Consider the following 14,397-nt stretch of genomic DNA (forward strand, 5'->3'; position numbering starts at 1 on the left):
ACAGCATAACTTTGAAGGTCATAAAGCCTTTTGAAGGCTACTCATTTTCTCTGCTTCTTGCTGCACTGAGAAATGGTAGCCATAGAGGAGAATTTCCTGCTCCCACAGCTCCCATTTTTTGAAGAAATGGTAGTGTAGTAGCGGCACACTGCTTTTAGCATTTTCCTACTGCTGCTCAGGATTCTTGAGACTACTTTGCTCTTCCTGCTCTGCTTACCTTCCCCCAGTGCTGGGTGTCCATGACAAGTTGTTGGCTGCAGGACTGGCTTCCATAAGAGACCAGGATGTGCTCTGTGCCAGACACAGCCAGGTCCATAGTGAATCTGCTGCAACACACAGCTGAGCCCATCCACAAAATTTGTGGCACCTCAAGGAAAACAAACCAGAGAAAAAGCAGAAAATACTGAACAGACAGAGGAAGTGGGAAAAAGAAATGGCAAAGGGAACACCAAAGTTAGAGGTGGAGCAGGAGGTACAGGATGCACTCTGTGGTGCTGGAGCAGATATGCTCTGCAACATCTGGAAGAGCCCCCTGTTCTCTGAAGTCGCAGCTGCAGCATTTCCCAGTGCTACTAAAACCTTGCCATGTGCATAGAGTTCACTCCCTGGCACTGAAGGAAACAAAGGGATAGAGCTTCCTCAGTCAGCTCTGGACATACAGTATTGCTGAAGGAGCTGGCTCCAGTATTTCTGAGGATAGGGAAAAATTGGGGTTGGAGTGATAACATTATATCCCTTCCCTATGCCTTACCATAGCCTAAAGGTGAGTCCAAACAGTATCAAACAACGTCCTTAAGTTACCATGCCCTGTTCCTTTTTTGGAGCACAGATCAGGATGATAGTAAGGGTGGAAAAAGCAGAAGTTCTGTTGTGTGCCTTGGGTAAATACAGGAGCCTCACCAATGAGTGATAAACCTTGCACCTCCAAGCTTCAACACATGGCATGCAGATTAGAAATAATCTGGCTGGTTTGGAGTGAGGGCTTTCAAATACCATGAAAATGAAAAAGCAAGGAGTAAAGCAAGCAGGAAATCAGGGTCTGGATGTCATTGCAGGAGATATAAAGAAAAGGATGGGTCATCTGGCACAGGACTGAACCCTGAACTCAGACTAAATGAGAAGATAGAAGAAATTTTCCCAGTAGGCTGACAGGCAGTGATCTGTAGCGCAGGGTTTGCAGCAGTACTTCTGTTCCTCTGAGTCAGCAGTATCAGCAAGATTGCAGTGTGCAGCCTCACTGGTGAGTTGATATTAGAGTATCCCACCCCATCAGATTCAGCAAGGCTGCTTGATTTTCCTTCTGTCCAAAATTTTGCTTGGATGAGAGGTGGTGGCTTAAATTAAGCTGAGTAAACCAGATGTTGGCAATTGCTGGAAGGCAATTGGAATACTTGGCAGAGGCTAGCTTGTCACTTTGCAGAGTATGGTAAGGTCTGCTTTTTCTGGAATCTTGCAAACCATATGCTGGACCTTTAAAACTGTTTTTAATGCTTTTTATATTGCTATTTTGGTCATGTTTTCTTCAGAGCTGGCTGAAAATACTGAAAATCAATCCAAAACATGTTTTGTTTGTGCTCATAAAGTCTTCTGTTTAGGTTGTGAAACACATTTACTAAAGCAGTTGAGAGTTGAAGTTCACTGAGAGAGGGAATGTAGTATACTATCCATCTGCACTAACATCACAAGTGATGTTGGACATCAACCTTGAAATGAATGTAGGTGGAATACTAGAACAGTATTTTCTGGCAAATGGGGCATTCACTGGGCATCAGGGCTTGGTTGTAGGCACAGGAAATGACAGTGCACAATATTACAACTGACTTCTGGACCAGCCAAGTCTAAATACCTTTCTGTGTCTCTTTTCTGCCCAGGATAATGTGATCTCATACTTTGTTGTAGATTACATCTGTATCTTAATTTAGTTTAATGAAAAGGATTGGATGCTAAAAGGCCCTGATGTTATGCTAATGTGTGTCTTTATGTAATTTTTACTCTGGCCATCTGAGCAGAGGCAGCATATCAGTCAGTTGCCTTTCCCAGAGTCTGCTTTTTTTCTAGCTATTGATAAAACTCAAATGTGTTATGATGTTTTTTGTAGAGGGGATTTTGTGAGTAGATAGACATGATCATGCTTGAAGACCACCAAACCCTTCCTCTCACGTACTGAGAACTGCAGGTTGCTGACAGGACGTGCCTGCAGCTTGGGTCTGACTCGTGGCAATCAATTTCTTTTGGTTGTAAGCCAATATACAGAATTACCACAGGTAAAAAGCAAGTTGACAGGAACTCTTGTGTTGCAATTGGGCCTCAGAGTTCTGACAAAACAGTTGAGCCATATGCTTTGACAAAGTTTCTTTACTGACTCAAAGAAGGAATAAAAAAGAAAACAGCATTCTTTGCTCATTATTTTTAAGTGTTTAGGAGACTGAGATGAAAACACTGGTAAAGATAGATTGGAGAGTTTGGTGTCCACTTGAGCTAAGATTGTTCTACCATGCACTTAAGGGACCAAAGAACACATCTTTTCAAGAAAGTGTCTTAAACTTTTTTCTGTCCTAAGAAGTGATAAAAGGCTGTGGCTTGACTGCTGACAGTACAGTGCATCACTTCAAAGTGACTCTTGGCTTTGCACGAGAGCAGATGACATGATGGCAGCAGGTGCTTCCATAGCAGATGGTCAGGGGTTAGCCTGCAGAGCCTGGCAGGCTCCTGGTGCCTCTGGCATAGTTTTGTTATATATCTTAAATCACTCTGATACTTTACAGAATGTTCTAAAATGGTCCTCCAAGAAGTGAGAGAAAGACAGGACTGCTTGAAGCATGAATAAAAGATGCTGACTTGTTGCCCACATTGTTTAAATGTATGCAGGGTTACCAGTGGTGGGGAAGGTGCTCAGAGTAGGGGGGTGGAGGGTGATCCTGCCACAGTGCAGGACAGCACTGCGAGGGGCACGTCTCTAACATGATTGGAGACATGACCTAGATGCACTTCAGGGGGAGTTCAAACTGCTTTTCACAGGACTCTTCCTTTCACTTCTTGCTTCAGGGAGTGTAGGGCTTGTATGAAGGGGACAAGCCAGCTGGCCTGCTTCCTGCCTCTGAGGGCTGCTGTTTCTCATGATATATATAAAGGTCAAATATAGATTAAAACTTTATCTTATCATTGCATCAGTCCTTTAGCAGCCCTGGAGTTTTCAAATCCAACCCTTTCAAATGGAGATTTGGGTTTGGATCCTGTTGCATGACTGGAATCCAGAGTATGTTTATTGTGCTTGTAGCTCCTAATCTTAAGTTTTATATCTTAATCTAAATGTATTTATAGGAGAATGTACATTCTGCTAAGGGACAGCAAGCCAGAAGCAACTCACCATGTTTAGTGTGCCAGTGTTTTGAAAACATGTATGTTTTATTAGGAGAGATGTTCTGTTGCTGGCAAGTGAAACAATGGTATTTTCATATGTGAGCCTTACCTGCAACTTTCTGATCTGATCTTTCATTCTTTGAAATGACTGTGAAAGACTCTATATTAGAATTTTTCTGGTTTTGCAAAGTTGATTTGAACTTCAGATTGCTTTGTTGATGGGGAATGGCAAGAGCGTTAACAGGCAAGGTTTGCTATGTTTGTAATAGGTGAGTTTAAAGAGCTGCTTCTTGTTCATCAGAAAGCTGGAAATTGCTTAGACAGTATTATGAGAAACTACCTTTCAAATATCATGCTCCATATGATGCTAAAGTGTTAAATTGACACTTCTGGGTATTCCAGTCTAGAGATCTGACTCTGCACAAAGCTTCTCTGCTTGGATGTGAGCCTGTGTGATAGATTCCAAGTTCCTCACTCATCAGTAGCTTGATAGGAGACTTCTACTGCCAATGGGAAATGTATAATCCAGAGGCATTGGTGAATTCAAACTGTTAGCAACTTAGTACTGTCAGGTTTTTTTTTAATCCTTGTGTTCAATAGTCCTTACTGCATCTTCTGTCTCTCAGGTGGATGTTCCATTGAATTTAACATTTTGGGGTTTTTTGCAACAGCCATAAATCTGCAGTATGTGGTAGGCTACCAGATCATGTTGAAGAGTCAAGTCTATTGGACGTAGACCTCAATGTTTTCAAGATTTTTGAGATTTTAACTCACCTGTTTGTGTGGCAGAAGAAAAGGAATATTGTTTAACTGGTGTAGTATGAGGGAATGGACAAAAAGGAATTGAGCAGGTCCATATTTACCTTTTTTTTTGTTTTTCATAGCAAGGAGAGGGTAAAGCTGTGTGTAACTGTGTCATTTTGTTAAAAAGACAAGGCACAGCATTCACATACGAGGCTGCCATCTGGTTTTATGAACTCTTCTGCTTTATGGTAGATACACAGATACAAGACAATGGATTGAAATGATAGTAGCCATGTTAGAAAGTACTTGCTGCTTGGTTGGAGCTGCTTCAATGTGCTTCCAGGAGGTCATACTGTTGCACTGGCTCGTGCAGAGGTTTGTATTGCATTTGATTTCTTTTTCCTACAGGTATGTTCATGTTTTCAACGGGCTGTCTGCATGGTTGTGGGCATATCATTCCTAGTTAAAAATTTCTGGTTGTGTCATTATGGGGCATCCACTGATGAAAAAACTGGACTCAGAATAATTTTGCTGAGGGAGTAGTAAAAGCATGGACCATGGTCTGGATATTGAGTCAGATGTGTCAGCTTCTGAGGCTGCCTAGTCAACTGATCTCTTTCCAGCACAAAGGCTGTAGCTAGTTACCATGTCACTGAAGTTGTTTGCACATTGTCTCATCCCCACCCAATTTTTGTTTTGTTTTGTTAATGTATTCCCAAAATGTAACATCTACGTATTAGAGCTGGAACATCAGGCTTCTTGCAATATGTTTTCAGTCTCGTTCAGCTTTTTAGTGGATTACAAATTGCTGTTCTGGGCAGAGTTGATAGTGTAGTGATAGTTTCACTTCTAGCAGTTTATTAAAAACAGACGGTTTTCTGCGGAAAGGAGATCATTTGGGGATAGAATTCTTCTCAGACTGAAAGAGCTCAGGTACCATGCCTCAGCTGATTACCACTTTCTGCCAGATGTGTTTGGAGTGTAAGATCAGCCCAGCATGTAAAGGCTGATTAGGATTAGAAATTGCTGCAGTGCAGAGATTACAGTAAATGGCCCAGTGCTATTGTGGCAAATATGAAATCCTTGTGTTTCCAGTGTAGCTGTACTCTCTACCTAAAAGCTGCAGTTGATCCTGTTGCTGATATTCCAGTGAGCTCCCAAGCAATAATAGTTATGAATTGATGCAGTCAAGAGGTAATGTTAGGGGTTGGTCACTTTCATTGAAAAGATAATCACAGGCCAATGCTGGAATCCTGGTATCAGGCTGTGAATGTGCCTAATGTCAATAGGCAATTGACAATAGTAATTTAAGTAGACTTTATTGACTGTTACCCTTCTAAGCAATAATCTTACAAGTGTATAATCCCTTTAAAATTGCTTTGTTGTTTGCAGCAAGAGCCAAGATGCAAGAGAACTGTCACTTTAATGCTTGTATGGATGGAGAGAACAATTCCCTTAGAGGAAATTGAATAAATGCTTTGAAGGCTAGGCAGAAGATTGGCTGGTGGTTCCAGTTTTGTCTCTAAATTAATGTGTATTTTGGTTAAGGCTTCCAGGTTGGAAGTGCTGAAGGAAATATCTTGTAGAATGAGGTCTGAGATTTGCCATGCAGGATAAAAGTTCCTTTTCATGCAAAGTTATTGGTCAAAACCTATTTATAATGTTGGCAGGGTTTTTTCCGTGTCTCTTCTTCCCCTAGCCATATTACAATAGGATGGGAAATAACATTTCTTCAAGACAGCCGCTGTTATATTTTAATCTTATAACCATTGGTTGGTGTCCACCAAATACAAATGGATTTTTTCATATCTTAAACTGTTAAGAGCTATGCAAAAAAGGCACTGCAGTAATGATTTGTGACTCAGCTCTTGCTTCCAGTAAATCAATTAATGAGAGAAGTGGCACATTTAGCTCCAGAATTACTTGGTGTTTCATATCAACTTAAGCAGAAATGCTTAATTCTTGTACTTGAGAAAAAAAATGCATGCTTCTGTTGAGCTAGTTTTGGAGCAGAATTTGTGTGGAAGGACAGTTGGAAGTGGGTTCTGTGGGTGAGAGGAAAAGATCATTAAAGCTGTGATTCCGCATCTTTCCTCTACTTTGGTGAACTTGTGTTATTGCCTGAGACAGATTCTTTGCTATTCAAAGTGAGTGAATTCTGTACAAATGAGGTTCAAGACTGAGCTTCTTATGACTTTGGACAGGGAGAAGATTCCATGCTTGATAACTAATACTTTTCCTTTAGTGAAGATTCTTTAAAAAGCTGTGGTAGCTGTAATGGGGAAGAAAGCAGGCAGAATTCTTGGACCATGGGGCCTTTCCCCCTTTGTTTGGTGTTCTGGCTTTGTGGGGGGGGGGCTAAAAAGGTGCTTTCCATAGTATGTTTCTACTAGAATGTTTGTGTAGCCTATCTTCTGTTATTCCAGATATGTAATTCCTGAGTAAAGAAGAAACTTTTATTCTCCTGACTGGTTGCATCACAGGTGTCAGCAAGGTCTCAGACTTTGTTCATAAAACAAATATCTATTTTATATTAACATATATTAATATCTATAACCTATATTAATCACTAATTAATTTGCAGTCCTAAAGACTATACTTAAAACCTCAATGAGTGCTCCTTAGCACTTCTTTGTGTTGAAGTATTTGTCCTTTGTGTTGAAGTTGTGTTCTAAGTATTTGTCCTCACAAGAGTCTGAGCTTCTGCAGCTCAGCTGGCCTGAATGTCAGTTCTACTACTCTCCTTGAGAGAACTCCAATGTAAACATTAAAGGTAGTGCACGCTGTTCTGCCCAGTGCACAGAGGCAGTGGAGCTCTAAGTTCTGGGAACTTTTATGTAAAAAGTATTCATAGTTTATGAAACTTGAAGGAATTGCTTAAAGCAAGATCAATTTTTTTTTTAACACAGTGTAGTCACACTTTCCCCCATTATTAGAGAGACAGCTTATTCCCCCATTATTAGAGAGATAGCTGCGGTAGTTGCACCCTTTTAGATCCAGTAGAAGACCATCTGATGGTTGGCTTTTATTTCCTGTTTCCAAGAGAGCTGAACCTGAACCTCTCAGGAGGAAAATCCATACATGTAAATAATTAAGTGCAGCATAACTGATGTAACTCTGCTAATGCGCTAGGGTGATTTTTGCAGATGACTTAAAGCCAAATATCTTGAATGATATGTTGGTTAAAGAGGGGTGCAAACCATATGGAAGTATGTTGGAATAAAATCCAGCAGTGTGTATGGGCAGTAGATGTTTCACGTTGTTTCAAAAGAGGTATTTGATAATATAGGAGGGGGTGCACTGTTGTATTTTAAAAGGAGCAGTGGGGTAATAGGATGATTCTAAGGTTAATTAAAATCTCAGGTTATGAAATTGGAGGATACTTCAAGAGAAATTTGCTAGTACTCAGTCATTTACCCTGTCTCTCTGCAGACCCTTCATGTGATTGATAGGTTCTGCAAAACACTTAATATTTTGGGTAGTACAATATGCCTGTGAGTAGGCAGAGAGGAAGAAATAGTATATAAAAGCTTGTCTTGGTGTGGGGTGCTGTTGTGTGGTTCAAAGACTGATTGTTGTGACCTCTCAAGCTTCAGGATCTGCTGCAAGTATTTGACCTCATGAGAGTCTGAGGTTTATTTTGGAAGTAGGAGGTATTTGAAGTAAGGCTGGAGAGAGGAGGTAGCACCCCAAGAGCTACAGCTGCATTATTGGGAGTGTAAAATACCTGGAGAGCACATGCTTAGTGGAAGATTGTGTTTAGGTGTCTTGAGTTGGCATAGGCATGGAAGTTCCAAGGCAATATCTGCAAGATGCTGGACTTAGATAAAAGGCTTGCTGGCATCAAGGTGAGATACAGCAACCCTTGAGGCAGGTTTTTGGGGAGGAAGGAGACAGCATGCACTGCTGTTGGGGTCATTGTTACAAGCCAGACCAAGATGTGCGTTTGTGTTGACAGGGCAAGCTGGAAGTGAAAATAATAAATGATAAATTATAAGCTCAGCAACAAATTTAAACTCTTTTCCATGGAATTGCCTGATAGTCAAAGACAACAACATTCAAATTAGCTGATGTTCTTATGAGCAATTGTTGCAGAAGCAGAAACTGGTAACTTTGTTCTGCTTTCTGATACCATTTTGTGGTCAGGTTTCTGCAGACGGGGAAGTTCAGCTCTTGCATTTGTTAGCACAGTGCTCCAGTAGCTTCCTAATACAGTTCTGTCTTGCAGGGGAGGGACTCTACTCCTACTTGCCTACTTAACTTTCTTAGTTGATGCTTGTAAACTCTTACTCTGAGCTGCTTCTTTCTGTTCTTGGCTAGCTTGGGTTTGGAACAATCCTGCATTTCCTTTTCAATAGGTTCAAGGCATTATTTAAATACTTGGAAGTGAGAAAAAAACTCCTGAAGTCTATTGTAGCATTTGAGTAATAGTGAGGAAGGTCTGTAAGGGGGTTACTGCTGGAGAGATTTGGCAAAGTTTAGGAACTGAATGTATGACACAGATCAGATGCTGAGGCAGCTTGTGTGTTAATTCAGTCTGGAATGACAGCTGCTCTTAAGTTGGCACTGATATTTCTCTGAACAGAGAGGTCTTGTGCTCTGCTGCTGTTTCTCTGCATACTGAAATGTAAATTGTGAATAATTAATCATGAACTGGGAAATCCCAGGTCTGCTTATTAGAGAATTTGGGGGGGAGGGGACAGGGCAGAGGGGCCAAAACAAAACAGGAAAAAAGCCCTGCCCAGATCCAGAATATCATCTGGAAAGGTAAAGGACTAAGAGTTTCTTTAAAGTATTGTATAATCTCTCTCATTAAGAAAAAAAAAAAAGGAACTAGAAACTAGTTTTTAATGAAATGGAAAGAATCTGAAATTCTGAAACCTTTGAAGCATTCTTACTGTTCCCTTTTTTTACCTTATGAGCTTAACAAACACTAAAGCTAGTCCCATCCTTTAGTGGGCTCTGAACCCTCTACCATTCTTCCTCTCTTTGGCAGGTTTGTCTTTTTATTAATGGAGGTGTTAATTGAGGAAGAAAAGCAAGCCTAGAGTATTATTAAGTTGCAGTTTTCTTAAGTCAGGGTGAAAAAATTGACCTGTCCAAGAGCTTAAAGACTGCAGTTTAGATTTAAGTTACGGTGACAGAGAATTTATAACCATTTATTTCTTCTACTGCACTGATTTCCCATCTCAAAGCTTAACTAGAAAAAGTATATTGAAGTAAAATTATATATTTTTTTAAATATCTTTAATTGGAGAAGTCTTTAAAATAGCAACTACAAAAATGTGAAGAGAGGAAGTAGGAGAAATCACATATTGTGATTTGGCAATTGCGATTTAGTCCCACGGTAAACAAATGGATTCAAATAAAGTATATATAGATCTTCATTCTCCAGTTACTTCACTTCTCTGAAATTTGTGGAAGTAGCACTTGCTGCTGCTGCAGTACAATTCTGATCTCTGACTGTGCTTGTAATTTGTATTTGAGCTCAGTGTCTGGGTTTGGGGATTAGCTGTCAGTGTACTGGATGCCTGCAGTAGCAGAAACTTCTTCAGGAAGGTACCTTTAATCCTTGTTTGCCCTACTTGTGTGTGCCCCAAATGGAATTAATTTTGCAAGATTGTTCATATGGTTTCTGTTGGGTTGTTCTTCATCTGTTTCTTCTTAAAATTACCTTTTTTGTATTAGCAAATGTACCTGTGATTTCCTTGGAAGACTAATCTTTATTGTCTCTTGTCCACCCAGCAAATGTCTGAATCTGTATATTTGGAAAATGTGGTTTCTAGATTTTTTTCCTGCATATGATTTATTTTTCCTTGTATCTGTTCTTCCTTACCACATTAAAGTAAAATTATTTTTTCCAACTCTTATTTTAAAATTTAGCTTAGCCACCAAACCCTGCTGCTCAGTTTTGTAAAGTTAGCTGTGCTGGTGCTTCATTCCAGATGCTGATGGGTGCTGGTTAAGCTGAGACTCTGTGATACTGGGAAAAGAAACCCAGGAAATTTGAATACCTTATCTTTGTGGTGTGACTAAATAGGAAACAGCTCTGCAAGAATTATTCCCCCACCCCCAATCTCCTTTTTCTGGCCTCAGATGACAAGTGACATCTTCATGCATGGTTTAATTCTTTTCTGTGCACTGAAAGTAGTAGACTTAATTTTAATCATGCCTCTCTATTTTGCACACTATAATTACTCATGTCCTAAAACATTCAGAGCTTCAGACTGAGATGCTGTACCCTCCAGCAGTTTGGAGAAGAGACAGAAATGACTGAGTGACTTCAGAAGCAGTGCTGTGGCATCATATAGCAATGCCTTGTTGTCTCCATTGCCAGCATCTCTGTGGATGGACTGCTCTGGGGTTTCATTGTCTAAAGTGCACCAAAACACAATTTATAGCATCCCTCTTTCACAGAAATCTACATCCTGAAGCCCAAGACTGAAAGCTGACAAATTTGATGCATTTCCTTGTATGAGTAAGACAAATGCTGTCACCTGCAGTAAAATCTTGGAGCGGGGTAAACAGTGAGTAAGCCACTTGTGACTTGCTTCTAGGCTTTTACAAACCACTCTCTTCTGTAATGCACTAACCAGCAGTACAGAATAAAATATCTTTGGTCTGTTTGTACCACACGATCAAGGAGAATTCTTGGAGCTCTGTGATCCTGAACTGCTGTCATTCAATAGTGTGACTTTGCTATTATAATACTTTATCTGCAGAACTGCCTCCTTCAAGGGTAGTATTACTGAGGTTATAGAAGTAAACACATTTCAGAAGGTGTTCTGCAAAAAACTTCCATCTTCTATTACCAAGACAACAAAATGCCATAACAACATACATTTTCCATTCAAACTTGGCAAATGGATCACATAATTTTTGTCTCCTGTATCATCCCAGAAAATTGTTCCCCTGGTCTGAAACTGAGGACAACTTGCAGTTTTTATGCCCATACAATAAACAATTTCATATGCAGGCAAGCACAATGGTTTTCCCAAGCTTGTGACTCTGAGCTAGAGATCTCCTGGATCTTAAATATATGAAGTTTTTGTAATAAAAGGTAAAAAACCCATGAAGATTACATGCCAGGAATTTAAAGAAAACACAAACCAACCAACCAAACAAAACCTGAACTTTTGAATGCTTCTGGTACAGCAGTGTGGATTTCTGTACACACCAGGTGGGTCTCAGTCCCTGATGTGACTCATTGATCTATTTAGACAGATTTGTCCTCTGGAATTTTCCTGTCCTGCAAAGGCAGAATCAGTAGTTCAGTTCTGAGCCTTGACTTTCCACTCTTAGCAACATTTATGCTCTCCATTGCTTGGGATTATGTAGGGGAGAGAAAGAAAGTTTGCCAAGTGGTGACCCTACTGCCCAAGTGAATTGGAGTCCTGTAGACTCACGTAGTTTAGGTTTGCAAGGAGCAGTAACAAAATATCCTGTCTGCTTTTGAGGTAGAATATCTGTCATGACTGAATGACTTCAACAGTTGGAGGAAAATTTCTAGTCTGGAGATAAGGAAGAAATCATTAACAATGATTCCTCTGAGAGAAAGTAAAAGATGAGTATTTTAATTTCAGATAATGCTTAGTCTAGTAGTTAAACTTGTAAGTTTTTTTTGCTTAGGTCTTCCAGTTTTAAGCCTCAGCCCTACAGTTAGATCTGTGTTTTGTACTCTTTGTCTTGCATGAAGTTGTCTCCATGAGTTTTGCTAGGGCTGTGTCTGGCATCACAGAGGTTTTGGGCATGCAGTTGCAGTGTGCAGTTTCCAGCTGTGTCTCAAAAATAGGTGATAGCTTGTAGAAGGTAATTGCTGGCTGCCAAACTGGAGTCAGTAGGTAACAGGGGATGTAGTGAATCACAGATCCTGAGGGATATAGAGGATAGTGGAAAGCTTGCTGCCCCATTGTTTATGATTTAACTGCTTAACATAATTTCATGCATTCTTCTGTGCAAGTTTACATATTCTTAATGTGAGGTGCAGTTGCTTCAGTAGAAACTAATGTCATTCCTTGTGTTCTTTCTCGCTGTTGAGGAGGTCTTAATGAGTGCCTGAATGCACTCTTCTGCCTCCTGGCTCTGTAGAAGCTCTAGGAGGTGTGCTGGAGCTTGCCAATTAAAACAACCTCTGGGATGACAGAGTATCTGTTTCTGATGATGCCTCTTTTTGCTGATGTGACTGGGTTCAGTGTGCTCGACATGTTACCTGTAGTTGAAGAATTCAATAGTACTTACTTCTCTAACTCAGAGGTAATGAACAGTGACAATTAACTTAAAAACCTGCAAGCAGTAAAGCCACATGATGTTGTGCACCCTACCTTCACCTGGGATAAAGATGGAACAATGTTTGGTCATAGCTCAGGACAGAATTGTTGGAAAACTGTTGGTTTTGGATGAAAGAGTTAGACCACTGTTGCTATCAGCATGTACTAGTATAATCTCAGTTTGGGATTTTTGTTGTTGTTGTTGTTTTGGTTTCTTTTTTTTGATTGTGGAATGTAAGCACTGAACTTCCTGTTTGTCACAACCATGGCCTGCAGCCTGGTGGTCTGAGAACTTGGCCATGCTGCAAACTTTTTATCATACTTGTAGCACCTAACACCTTCCTTTTGTCTCTCCTACAGACTTGATCCAAGCAACTAATGAAACAAATGTGAATATCCCTCAGATGGCTGATACGCTTTTTGAGCGAGCGACGAATAGTAGCTGGGTGGTCGTGTTCAAAGCCTTAGTCACCACACATCATCTAATGGTCCATGGCAATGAGGTAAGTGTGAACAGCTCTCTCAAGGCCATGTTGGCACTGAACACACTCCAGGCCAAAAGTGTTAGTAGTGCAGAGGCATCTTGTCTGAACCAGAAAGGACCTGGGAAAAAAGGGCAAGAATGATTCTTGATGAAGAGAAAACTTACTGTTAGCAGCAGAGTCAGACTGTTTACTGTCTTTCCATTTACAAAACCATAACATAAGACCAAGATGCAGCCTGTACCAGAATGCTGACAATTTATACACTCAGTCTGAAAACAGCTACACAGGATTAAATACTACCTGGGTAGTATTTGACTAAGGTAAAATTTGATGGTTTGGCATCTGTAAACTGCCATCCAAATAGCCTTCTCTGCATGAGGGTTAAAATCTTCCTAGAGCTGTAAATTTAGCTTGATAGCCTTTTAGATGAAGTTATCCTTGCTTTTTATTGACCTGTATAGACAGGTATGTCTGCATAAAAAGAGACAGCACATTTAAAGAACTTCAGTATGACTGTGAAACCATTCCTCCCTGGCTGTATATAAAGTGTTTTCATGCAATGAACTTCTCACAGTGTAAATTCTTACTCCTATTTTTCCATTCCAAGTTTTGGTCAATGTTCTCATCTGATTTCTCTAACTGTTTCAGGCTGTTAGTCCCTGTGTTTGATGAGGGGCTTTGCTTGTTATTAAAACAGGCCCTCAGCTTGGCTGAAACTGAGGGCTTCTGGATTGAGAAGTCTGGGACTAGCCTGGATATGTGCTTTGTAAGCAGATAAATCTTGAGCTCCCTCAAATCCCTGAGAATTTAACATTTTTTATTGCTCCTTTCGCAATATATTTTATGTTTTGCACATAATCTATTTTTTTATATATAGAGTAGCATATTTACTAGAGATTCTGACTAAAAGTCATTAATCTGAATGGACAAAACGTTTGGGGAAGGTGTTGCAGGCTAAGACAAAAACAGTGGTGTCACGTTGTATGCTGAAAGTAGACTTGGTAATCTTGCTGCTAGAAGGTAAAAAGCCTTCTAGCCTTTGATAAGAAAAATTACTTTGTGTTTCAGAGATTTATTCAGTACCTGGCATCTAGAAACACATTGTTCAATCTCAGCAATTTTCTGGACAAAAGTGGATCTCATGGTAAGCCAACTTATGTATATAATCTTAACAAGATTTTAAATAAGATACTATTGTTAATTTGCTCCTAAATTCATAAGATATAAATAAGATAAAAATGCACTATTGAAGCCTTTTTATAAGTACTTAATAAATACAGGAGCACAAATGAACTGCTGAACAACTTCAGAACAATTTTTCTCATTTCCTGCAATATTTTTACTCAAAAGGTGAAACTGTACAAATCCTTTAAGTGCTGGTTGAAATCTGGGCTGGGTCAGCTATCTCCTTAACTCTTATGGGTGTTAAAAGTTGAAATTGATAACTTTTCATTTAGTTTTTTTTGGATTTTACTCAGTCTTAAATAGTAATTTGGTTGCTTGGGGACACTGCTTTTTAGGCATGATCTATAACTTCTTAA

At 39.9% G+C, this 14,397-nt stretch overlaps 1 protein-coding gene across 1 annotated transcript in view; it reads left to right on the forward strand.

Moving 5' to 3' along the window:
• Positions 1 to 14,397, forward strand: part of SNAP91 (synaptosome associated protein 91) — a 63,386-nt gene that overhangs the window by 6,384 nt on the left and 42,605 nt on the right. The window contains exons 3-4 of the mRNA XM_066547374.1: positions 12,732 to 12,874; positions 13,925 to 14,000. Coding sequence (XP_066403471.1) covers positions 12,732 to 12,874; positions 13,925 to 14,000 — 219 coding nt within the window. The remainder of the gene's footprint in view (positions 1 to 12,731; positions 12,875 to 13,924; positions 14,001 to 14,397) is intronic.

The sequence above is a fragment of the Molothrus aeneus genome, chromosome 3, assembly GCF_037042795.1.
Source record: "Molothrus aeneus isolate 106 chromosome 3, BPBGC_Maene_1.0, whole genome shotgun sequence".
Lineage (NCBI taxonomy): Eukaryota > Metazoa > Chordata > Aves > Passeriformes > Icteridae > Molothrus > Molothrus aeneus.